Source organism: Neopsephotus bourkii, unplaced genomic scaffold (genome assembly GCF_033783945.1).
Source record: "Neopsephotus bourkii isolate Nb327-2 ecotype Australia unplaced genomic scaffold, CSIRO-AGI_Nbou_v1 NB_1052, whole genome shotgun sequence".
Lineage (NCBI taxonomy): Eukaryota > Metazoa > Chordata > Aves > Psittaciformes > Psittacidae > Neopsephotus > Neopsephotus bourkii.
The window spans coordinates 1,725,256-1,737,848 of record NW_026901541.1 but is presented as its reverse complement, the minus strand read 5'-3'; the positions used below and the strand labels follow the sequence as shown (position 1 = coordinate 1,737,848).

Here is a 12,593-nt window from a genome sequence, read left to right as displayed (position 1 = left end):
TGAGGCACCCATGTTTGTTATTCATAATGCTTAATATTTCGTATCATAGTGAAGCTACAGTCAAGCACAAGAGCCACATTAGGTCAGAAACACCATTAGTATGTGCATGCAAGGTCTGAATGACCAGCGACTTAGCATGTCCTGAACTAGCTTTACTTACAGGTAGCAAAACTGACATACCCAAAGTTTATCATTATGCAAAACAGGAGCTAAGCATGTAATTCACTAGTTGAACCAAAGCAATAAAGAAGTTATTTGCATAGAAAAGAAAAAAATCCTTGATGGATTGTCTATAAAATACTAGCATTTCGCATAATAATAAGCAGGCTTCGAGCTAACATTATGTCCCGCCAAACTACATACTTGTGGATTCTAGACGTTTAATATCTCTTGAAGTGTCTAAGAAATATCGTCGAAGAAAAATGAAAAGAATAAATAGTGGAATTAAGGGGATGAGTATCCAAGGAATCACTGCCACAGCCACAGCCACCACACCAAAAATCTGTAGGAGAGTCTGGAGCACAATAGAAACAAAATAAAAAACTCTTTGCCAGAAGAACTTAATTTAGAGCAAGTATAAAACTATTTAACACTATTGAAACACTTAAATATTTAAACATAACGACCAAATTTAAGAGCTGATACATTGTATAACATATAAGCGACATCTATTTTTAAGCAACTTGAAGAATTCACAGTAATACCAAATCTGACTAATTGTGTAGTTTATGGTTTTCTTCTACATAACTTGTTCTTTAAGAAACGTCCTTACAAAACCAGTGGACTGAACATTAGCGTGTGTCTGTGACTGCTGTAACAAAGTAATAGATGATTAATGGGCAACTAATCTTTAATGGACCCAAGCTATCTGGTGAATCAGGGATATGCTTTTCATTCCAAGTAGAAATAAACTGTTCAAAGACTGACTTTCAGTTGAAAGACTTGACAGTTGGAAGAACTTTCAACACAGACTTGTAACTTGCGTATAAAAAGCTATGTCCCATTTAGAAAGAAAACCCAGTATCGGAGAAAGTGAGCTTTTTCATCCCAAAGGCCTGCATTGGGAAATGTTACAAATAAAATGTTGAACACTGCAAGAAGCATCACAAGAAGCTAGTTTTGCCAGGTTTACTTTAGCGTATGAGATTCAGGCTGGGGTAAACCTGAATTTACTCTTAGAAAACTAGACATGATGCAGAATGAAGCTTTGTGGCTTAGGACAGTGGATCCTAGTCCAGCCTCCGGAATTAAATCTCCCATTCCCTGCAGACCACTTGACAACCTTCACATCCAACTTCCAGTTTGAATACACTATGAAAAGCATTATCTGCAGACAGATTTCTTTCAGAACACCAGCTGTGTGTGTATGTATGTATGTAAGTGTGGCACACTGAAATCAGGGTGAAGCCTTTTGCTCCTTAAAAGAAGAGGGGAGGGGAAAACCCCACCACACAAAGAAAAACCCGCCCCGTACAAAACCCAGCCAACTGAAATTTTAGCTCAACACTAAGTTGCTGTATGATTTTCATTAACAAATTATTTAGAAATGTCAATATTTTCTAACGGGTCTGCATTTTCTGGACTGTAAAGGAGCCACCTTCTTCATCATCCCTTTCGATGTACAAGTAGATTCCAGCTGAATTTTGTGGTCGCCTGATTTCTGGATCCCAAAAATTCACTAGTGGCCACTGGGTCTCAAGAATGAATGTATTATGGCAAAAAGGCTTCCATCCCTTTCTCTGTGCATCAAGTTGGAGAAGTTAAGCTATATGTCAGCTAAGGTCAGATACCGGAGAGCTACCTGGACTTCCAAACACTTTCAATGGTAGTGCCTGGGAAACACTCTATTTCTTGTTATGCTTCTGGTAGCCGCCACTCCCCCCTTCCCCCCATGTTCTAAAGCCAAACCAGAGCACAACTGCTTCCCCTACATCTGTTTCTTTTAGTCTTCTTGAGGCTTCTTTGACTTTACCCTAGTTTCACCTGACAAAACAGCAAACCCACACACTTTATCCATTACGACTGCATGAGTCGGCACAATTTAGTCTTTGGCTCTAGGCAAGATCCTGGCTCACGATAGAGGATTTATCAGGGTAAAGCCCTGCATTTCATAGATCCTGAACACACATTATAGGGTCTCATAAAACTATTATGGAAAGTAGCTATAGAGGAGGTACAGGGTAGGAGCTCTCAAGGAAGCTGCATTACCACTACACTGCTCATCTGTGGGTTAAGGTGCTGATGACATCATGCTGTCTGACCTTCTAGATACAAGCAGTAGATTGTGAACATTTTACCTAGATTTCATAACGAGGAGGTAAGGTAGCAGCAAGAGTGCACGGTATTTCACTTGCATCAATTATGCACATGCTTATGTCAGCACAAAGCAAAACAAAGCACCTTAACTCCTCACCAGCACTGCTGTCAGCCCTTTCCTACCTTCTGCTTCTCCCGCGCTCCTTAAAACCTTGTAAACATGGAATTTTTACTGCAGGATGATGAGAAAGGAAATAATGATTCCTGACCTCCTCCAAATTTTCTCCTGTCTAGATCACTGTTTTCCCTAGCTGTTGTTTCCACCAAGCCTGTCAACCATCCACACACTAGCTAATTTCTAAAGACTCCCCCACCTCTATCCTCATCAGCAAACGGAGACTGAAATCCATTCCTTCCTTCTGACAACTTACTCCACAGTCAGATTTATGCACCTGCTGCCTTCCCCTTCTCCCTCCGTTACGTGAATTACTTCTGACTCCTCATACCATCAGCCGCAAACCTGAAGCATTGAGGAAGGTGCTTTAAGGAGAAGAATTCAAGGACAATAAATGCTCCAAAAAAAAAAAAAGAAAAAAAAGAAGCCAATCTGAACTTTTAGTAATGATAATCTACAATATGTTCAAAGAGCTGGTGGGGGTGGAAGTGGGAGTAGAACTATTAGGATCCATCTCATGTAAACAAAGCCTTGCTACGGCAAAAATACAGGGAAGGAAAAGCTGGTTAGGATGACTAAAGTAAAAATCTGACGCCGCCTTTGGAAGGAATTTCAGATGAGCCCGCACCACCTTATCATTATAAAAATTTATGATAGGGTGGATCAGTCATGTGTGTTGTTTTTTTTTTTGAAAACCAAACGTGCATACAAATTAACTCTTAATGAAGCAGTCTGAAAGCCAGACACAACCACTTGCAGACTGTAATCATGTAGCTACGGTGTGAGGTAAGGTAAAGGTTCTAGCTCCTGAGTTTCACAAGAGACAGCTAACTTCTTCATCTGGAGACTGCCCCAGCTGTGAGCAGGTTCCCTGTGCACAAGCTGGAGGACCCGAGGTAATCAGCAGGCTGATGATAATGATAACACGAGTAGTCTGACTGCTCTTCTCTCTGGAGACAAGCGGTGAGCTAGGTATTCAGTTTGCACAGCAAGAAAAGCTCAGGACTGGGCATCTAGACCTTGTCTAGCAGAATCAGCTTACAATTAGAAGTTGCATCCAAAGGCTAAGCTGGCAAAAATTCCCTATGTAAAAGACATATGGCCTACAGAACTAGCACCTTTTACTGTATTTCTTAATTTCCACCTTTACAAGTCTTCTGTAAGGACTCTGCAGAAACTAATAGCCAAAGCTTTCTTAAAAGGGAGACAATTAATTACATTTGATAGCTATCTGCACAGTATTGGAACCAAGGACACCTTACACAAAAGACAACAGATGCACACACTACTGAGACTGAAAACACCAGGATGGAGAAACCTAATTTGCTTCCCAATGGAGCCAGATTGTCCACCTTCAAATCTGCTTTTGTTTCCCTGGAGAAACTATCCTCTCCCACTCACAGACTGCACATACCCTAGAGTACAAAAAAACCACATGTGCTGTTTCTGTTGAAGTCTTCTTGCTGGAAAAAAAGCCAAGAGATTTCCCTCATGCTTTGGTCAGTCACTCTGTTCTTGATTTTCCTCAGGAAATCTCCTGTCTTACTGGAGCAAGCAGACCCTCCTCTAACCTCTGGGGAAGTGAATGCTCTGATCAGCACATTAGGTTGTGAAACGTGTGTTTTCCCTTTATCTTCTGATGACCTACATATTCCTCATTCTTATAAGTGCTGAGTGACATCCTGGAGTTTCTATCTCAAACAGGTCTTGATCTAGGAGAACAAGGTATTCCTGTACCACAAGCACACAACTGAAAACCATTTAATGCAAGGGAAAAAAAAAACAACAACACACCAAAAAAACAAACAACCTAGAAAACCATGGGAATTAAAAGCTGTAAGCTACACATTTATCACAAGCTTACATATATCAAAAGCTAAAAGCCCTTGCCTTTGTTTGCAGAAATTGTAACATTCATATGTTAAAACGCTTATGACAAATTGTAAGACATTTGAAGTCATTTAATAAAATTGACAGCAGAAAAATGCAAAAGCAAGATCTAGAGTTCAAGATGTCTCGTAAGAATGTCTGCCCTTCCACTCCACAGATCACTGCCCCTCCATATCAGTTATAACCTGATCTCAGTATTTCAAATTTGGCTTAAGTAAGTCATTGAAAAAGGCACCTGGCCTTCATGTACAACCCCATTCTGAACCCCAAGAGTCCTTTATGTCCTCATGAAAGTAACCATGAGACAGCTCTCTGTCTTCCCTCTAATGAGCTCCATGGAATCAGATCCTTGAGGTCTGCCATTTTCTTCCATAACTAAAAGGAGTTTTGTGGGGGATTTTTTGTCTGTTTTTTTAAATGGACCTTACAGTGTATTTCAGCATCTCTGATAAAATATACACATAAAGGGTACAACACAGTCCTGTGTCTGTAAGTTCATGGTGTGCTCTGTCATCCACATGGGTCTGACAGCTATGATATAGCACCTACTACCATAGGAACCACACCATTCTGGACTTGCAGCCAGTGACTTGTTAGGATCTCTAATGAACAAGTGGAGGCCAAGGGATGGGATTTGAGACTCAGAAACTTGAATAAGGGAGTCTACATGTGACTTACACAGTGAAACTCCTGTCCTAGTTTAGCTTAGAAAGTGATTCATCTAAACTTTATGTGGATACCTGATGACCCTATGGCTGTCAAGAGTCCACTAACTGTATCAAGCAGACGTACACTGACTACAGCAAAGTAAGGATCTAAAGCACAACGAGGAGATACCTGAATTTTGATGACTGAATCTGCAGCCAAATTCCACCCAAGAACTGCAGTGTTCCATGACTGGTTTTACCAGTATTTAATCAGAAGTCAATACACCAATCCTGCTCCCACCCCCAGCTCCTACTCCTTGGACCCCAGTATGCACTCCCAAGTCTTATATTACCCATGGACACTGCCATGAACCCATATAGATTTAAGAACAGCAACAGCGCATACCCTGGATTTCAAGTTTGCAACCTTGACTGCATTAACTTAGGGCACTCTCAGTCAGGCTGTGCTGTCTGAAGCAAAGCCAGGTCAAGAAACTACAAAACCCCACTCTGTTCATACTTGCTTGGCATCACCTTTCCTCCTCCTCCCCTCCCCCTTACTAAAACTATTTCCTCGTTGGCTGTGCCAAATAACTGCATGCACAATCAATCCCTAATCCAGTTCTGACATTCTCTTTTTCCTTGAACACTTTACTGTATTTTCTAACATGCTTCTGCAAACTGGACTGTCTGGACTGACAGTCCTGCAGCTCTGTTAAAGCACAGCTGCAGAGGCTGTGGGTTACACTGGCATACCAGAGGACAAGCTCCCCTAGGGAGAAGTTTCATTGCAATGAGCAGATCAGAGTGATAAACATTTCACTCGGGCCAGCTGCATCCAGAGCAGCGTATCAAACCACACTAGACATTTTTTGATGGTTTTGTCCTTGATTACAAAAAAAAACCAGCAAACATCCAAATAGAAACCATTTACCTTTGTACCGCAAGCCCTGGACATAAGCAGCTCTACTTCATTTTATTCACTTAAAGTGCCTGAGTTGAGGCGTGTAGTCTTGTCTTTAAACTACCTTTTAATGAAATTTATGGGTTTTCTTTTGGAACTGGTTAAAAAAAAAAAAAAAAGGACATATGGCTGTTTGTACTGTTGCTTGCCTCAAACTGTCAGGAACAGATCTGGCTTGAGAGAAAAAGCAATGAAGGCTCAGGAGTACAATGCTGCACATAACTCCAATATTTAAAAGACATCTTGGATGTTTTCCTTTTCTGAAGCAACCAGTGACAGCAATCTTTAACAGGAATGGCAGCTCTCAGCCAGTGCTAATTCAGCTTTAGGAAAATGTGCATCCACAAGAAAACTAGGAGTACAAAGAAAAGACAACCAATGGACTGAGAGGAAAAAAAGGCACAGCTGGAAAAGAAATGAAACCAGTAATTTCAGATAAAGTGAGTGAAAGAAAAAAAGTAAGAATTAAATGCTGCCAGCTCTAAAAGCTTCAAAACCAGCAAGCTTGTCTTATCTCCTATGAGACACCCTCTCCTCTTCTGCATCCTGCTATTTGCAATTAGTTGGCAAGAGGTTACCTAACTAAATCCATATGTCACTGCAAATGGCCTGAATGCATGTCAGATATATCACAGAAATGTATCTGAAATTCCCAATCACATCCTTAATGCCAGTACCTTCTCTTTGCTCTTGTCTCTTTAAGATAGTCTTTCTGTATCATTGTTTTTCCAAGTGAACAAGCATATACTTAGCTCCTCAGGGCAAATGTTTTCAGTGCCACCAACATGCTCATTCATTGACTTGGCATGCATTCTGCCATTAAGTTAGAAGCCTTAATATTTGTTTTGAGTTTTGTGGCAAACTGTGTCCAATTGTTCTTTAACAAGTGACCTTATATTAAAAAGGGTGTTTTCTTTGATACATTGGCACTGCCACTATTCTGTTGTATTTAAACAACATCCTATCATCAATAATCTCTTAAGTCTACAACAAAGGCTAGAAATAGGCCTCCTGGGCACCCTGGGCCAAGAAGCTTAACTAGCGTATGCAGGTCTCAATCCCAATAGCAGTTCTCGAAACTTACAGCCCATATGCTGTCTGAGACTTCCAGATATTGATGCTTCAGAAATCAAGCCCAGGATTTCCTGATGCTGCCAGACACTCAAAATACTTGTCCTTTAAAACTCTGCATTATGTTCCTACATCATATAGAGGTTATTTTCTTTTTTATCATGAATTATCTTCACTCATGTAAAACATTAGTTGCTAGGGCCCTTTGGCTACAGTAAAAAAATTAGTTGCTAGGGCCCTTTGGCTACTTGCAGCTAATACAGCTTTTCCATGAAAAATCAAGCTTTTAGCAGAACCAAAGCTATGGTCTTTACTTACGCATCTCTGCTTGCAGCTCCTGTTTGTACACCCACTGTACATGGAAATCAATACTGTCACACAAAAAAGGACAGTGCCAACTGTCTCATGGATGTCTGTGGACAATGTATTTTTCTATTTATGAGCAGTAAAAATCTGAAAAGGACCTTTAATTTGCTTTTCTCAAATGCTTTTCTTCTGTTGCACCTTGTGCCCACTAGGCACTTCTGCACAAAAGTGTTCCCACTGATGTGGGCAGCAAGGCCCAACTTTGCAATGAGGATCTATACAGAAGTGAGAGTTCCTCTTAAGGTTGCAGGAAGTTAGTTATACCTTTATTCTGATCTGCTTATATAAATCATGTAAAAAGTTAATACATTTTTGTCGTTCAGCAGTGCTAAGTTTGTTGTCAACTCTTGTAAATATATGCAGTCCCTATATGCTTATAGCTATATCCTGACACTGTTCTTTTCCCAAGGAAAAAAAAGCACACACACACAAACTATTCACATAAACTATAGTGCTTTTTGTACCATGACATGTGGAACACCTCAGACACCAAGCACAATTTTACATGGCTGCTTGAGGAAACAGCATTAATCAGAGTGTAGAACATGCACACACACATGCTTTGCTTTTTGCACAATTCTTGACAGAACCTGTCTGAAACAGTACAGAAAAATGTCTGGCACCATCCAACCCTCCCAGGAACTACTTCTCAGGTAGTGGAAAGCATCCCTTGCCATAGTAATTTAGTGGGTCTGTGACTCCAGTACCCCCACCATTGCCAAGTGTGGCCCCTTTGTTGGCTGCTCCACTTGCTTTAAGATTCCCAAAGCAATGCATTTTTTTTATCTCCTCTATCAATTCCTACTGCCAAATAACTGATAGTTTTAAAGGAAAATAAAGAATGGCTTGGCAATTTCTGCTCCCCTACTACATCTTAGAAGTCATTTCCAAAACTCTTCCCAGGCTACATAAACCCAAGACATCCCCACTGAGCAGAGACCCTGATGAAATCAAAACATTTGATTCAACAATGGGTACTTTTCTCTTTAGTACTACTACAAATGGTTTATTCTCTACTTAGTTCTTTGCTCATATGCTTATTAGCACTTTACCAGCAGATGCTAATTCACCAATATTTGTCCTCGATCTTATCCCACTGACAGTCCTTCTAAAAGCAGTTTTTCTCTCTGTGGTAATTCTTGTTGCGTTTTGAGTTTTCCCCCCCACCCATAGAATAGGCACATAAATATCAAACAAAACAAAAAGCAACAAGTATCTCACTGGTTTCAGGCCATTAGATTGCAGGAGATTCTACAAGCTGATACAAAATGACACTAAAAACGGGTAGTAAAAGGACTGAAAAGGGACAGGTCTTTTGACACCCCCAGTACAAAACTGTGAATGCTGGAGTACCAAACAGGGAATGGACCACAAAAAGCAGACAGGTTCTCATGCTCTCCCCAAACAGCATTTCTTATTGCTACTGCTGGAGAAAGACCACTGGCCTAGACAGACCACTGCTGTGACCCTGCATGACATTATTCAGCGTTCTTATGGCCTAACCTATTCACTTATTTGCTAAAATACTGTCCACTGTTCCTGTGAGGGATTCTCCACAGCTCATGATAATATCTTAACCTTTTCATTCACGCTGTGCCCATTTTTTTCCCAGTTTTTCTAAATGTATGGCAGAATTTTGCTTGCCGCAGATGTTGCTGTCCCATATGTCACAGTTTTGCAAACTCTGTCTTTGAGCTATTTGCACTTTCCTGCCCCAGGCCTCTAGACCTCTGTGGCCATAATGCTGGAGCAGCCCTGTATCCTCCCCAGGAATACCTCATTTTCAACTGCATGACCTTTTCTGCTCAGCCAAGTCTAACTGTTTTGCCAGAAGTCAATTCTGGGTCTTTCAGCAACTTTAAAAGCTTTGTTCTACATTTGAACTGTGGGCTCTACTGTTAAAAGCAGTATCAGCTCTTCAGCGATGCGGCTCTTCAGTTTTACAGCAATTAGAATCTTTTAAGCATTTCAGTATTTGTTCTTGCTATTTAAAATACACTATTCATGTATTTATTTTTAGGTGGAATGAAGTAATGTTCATATTTCTGTAAGTTCCACAGCGGCCCTTCTGCCCCAGTAAAATACAACTATGAAAAATGAAGGACTCCAGCACCAGCTATCCTGAAAAATAAAACTACCTTCTGCTCTTTTCTGGTCATACTCTTTCATAGCAGATATGCAAAAAAAGCTTTTTAGCCTGTCTTTGGGTTTTTTTTCCTAACTTCCCCTGAGCTTTGCCACTCTGATAGAGCTACAAAATACTGTTTTCCTAGTCAAAATAAACTCCTGGCTGGTAATCCTTCAGTACTACATTCTGCTCAGTGATCACTCGGCTCCGGGAAGCTTAACAATGGCCTGACGTTTTCAGCAGTCATATTTTAACTAACCGGCACCAGCTTCTCACCACCACCATCAGGTTTCACCCTGTTTAGCAATGGTTTGCAGGTACTGAACCCAGTGGCATTTCAAGAAGTAAAAAGAAACCTCCTTGGTGGAGAACAAACATTATTTCCTGTGGCCCATATATAATCCCTTATCCATGCTGTGCATGGACCATCAGGAAGACTTTCCACAAGTCATCAGGAAGACTTTCCTTTACATGAACCATCAACAAAGACACCCTTACCAAAGTAAGTAACTGATACCAGGTCTGACCCCAAAAGTCCAGACTTTCTATCAGTGAGAAAAATGAAAAAATATTTTTCTCAGTATTAAGATATTTTCCCAGTATTACATTATGTTTAAGAGGAGGACGGACAACTGCATCAGGTACCAAACTGAGCACATTTAGAAGGGAAAATCTAAACCCGTTATTTTAGCATACGAGTTGCTTTCATAGTAAGAGCTCTGCTTATTTAAACATTAGACTGATTTCAAAACCCAATTAAGAAAAACAGAAAGAAAAAAAGATTTAGGGATATAACTGTGGAAGAAAATGGATTCACTCAGCATCCTGTTTTCCACAGTGCAGGAACAGTTACTATCAAGCCTGTGAAAGATCCTTCCTTTCTTAACACAAAAACTTTTACTATTTCAAGAATGCAATCAAAGTGAATAATTTTTTTTTAATTATACAAAACTATCCTGTAATTCAGCTATAAGCTTCCCAAAGACTTGTAACATTCAGTTCCCAGCTGAACTCTCATCTTTTGCTGTATAAACCTGCCCATACTGCAGCCTCTACCTTCTAAAGAACAAAGTCACAGAATCAGAGAATGGTTTGGGCTGAAAAGGACCTTAAAGGTCATCCAGTTCCAAACCCCTGCCATGGGCAGGGACACCTTCCACTAGACCAGGTTGCTCAAAACCCTGTCCAACCTGGCCTTGAACGCTGCCAGGGATGGAGCATTCACAAGTTCCTTGGGCAGCCTGTTCCGGTGCCTCATCTGGAGTTTTCAAATGAGCTGCAGAGTTCACCAGACAGCCATGGTATCAGTTTCAGTGAGAAAAAAAGTTCTTAATGTTCTGCATGAGATGCACACATAACCCTGGCAACACATTCCTATGAGATGCAGTCCTTTTTTTGCTAATGATAATTCCTTGATCATGTTTGTTTTGAGCATAAATACGCATAATGATTTAACACACACACACACACACACACACACCCACACACACCAGCTATATCGCTTAGTAATTCAAATTACCTCCAAGTTTCTCCCTCCTTCTTGAATCAAAAGAGAAATCTCTGGAAGTCCTTTTGCCGAACAGTGAAATCCTAATTTGTAAGCACACATTGTCCTATCTATAGCATATCAGCAGTTTAAGGCAATCTAGATTTGTACTTATCACCATTTGGAACAGGATTGTTACACTGTTATGACTGACAGCAGAATTAAAAGATTTCTAGCTACTGCGAAGTGTTAGAAATGTTAATGATCTTCAGAAGTCTTAAGAATAATCGTCAGTTTGAGCTACAGATATGAAAGGCTGCAATAATGCTTAAAAACTCAGGTTAGGTACCTAATAATAACAGTAAAGCAAATTTCCACTTTGGCACCAAAAGCAAAAGTAATATAATACAGAGATATGGACCAAAAAGAAAAGGAGAGGACTGCAGAACATAAGTTCACTGACATCAGAGTATTTCTTTGCCCTCTTTCAGAATAAGAAAGGCAACAAGAAAATACCTTCCAACAGACACAAAGAGCCCCAGACAAATGGAGTCTCTCTCTGGAACTTCTCCACCATAACCAAAAGGGGAGAAATTTCCAAACCACACAGAATGGGGGCACATCACTGGACCTCCACACAACTATCCTGCCTTCGAGTAGCTGAAAATGTCTTGAGAGTAATCTGATAAAACAAAACAGAGAAGCCAATTTGAAGAAGAGACTATTGAAACCTGACTGAAATTTGTATTTACAGGTTTCAATCCAACGCACCAAACTACCACAAGAAAAACTACATTTCTGTCTTCCTACCACTAAGCCGCAATGTGCTTAAAATGTTAGAGAAATGACAAGGAAGGCTGCACCTTACAATGCTCATGTGCTCTAGAAAAAGGAATAGAGAAGACATAATTCCAGCAGGTGAAAGCTAGCTTTATTTTCCCCCAAGTATTATATTCAAAACACCAGTATTCTACACACCATTGAGAAAACAGAAGGAATAGCCCAATTACAAAAGTATTATCTACATTTACCTTATAGATGGAGAAGTATGGAAACAAAAAGGAAAATGGTCAAATAAAAAAAGAAAAGCAGAAAAGTGGTAAAGGAAACATAAGGAAGCAAGGGGCAAAAGGTAATAAAACCACATTTTCCAGTATTACTTTATCTGCTTTCCCATGTTAGATACGGGGCTGCATCTTAAAATCTTATTAATGCTAAGAAAATAAAAAACTTAAGAAAGTTACACATTTAATTTTTGTTACTGCAATGATACCTATGGCCTTGACATTAATACGTGGAGAATGACATGCATACTTTTTCTTACAAAAATTCTACACACAAATATAAATAGGGGGAAAAAAATGGCCTGAGGGAAAGGAATGAACTTGATTACATATGACTGCTATAGCGAGAACAGAACTTTAGCCTTCCCTAGAAAACAAAGGTCTGTGTATAAACATGAATCCAACTATCAGCAGCAACTCTAGCCTTTACGTGTTTTATCCCATGCACATACCATCAGTCTGAGTAAATAAGCAGTCCATATGATGCAAGACACTGATCCTTACATTCAAAGGAATCGATGACAGGTACAGCATAAAGACCAGCAA

At 40.0% G+C, this 12,593-nt stretch overlaps 1 protein-coding gene across 3 annotated transcripts in view; it reads right to left on the bottom strand.

Annotated features, from left to right (window-relative positions):
* The window catches only part of ABCC4 (ATP binding cassette subfamily C member 4 (PEL blood group)), a 154,996-nt gene that overhangs the window by 47,133 nt on the left and 95,270 nt on the right, over positions 1–12,593 (bottom strand). For all 3 annotated transcript variants that reach the window (XM_061361080.1, XM_061361079.1, XM_061361081.1), the window contains exon 21: positions 364–514. In XM_061361080.1, the coding sequence (XP_061217064.1) occupies positions 364–514 (151 nt within the window). The remainder of the gene's footprint in view (positions 1–363; positions 515–12,593) is intronic.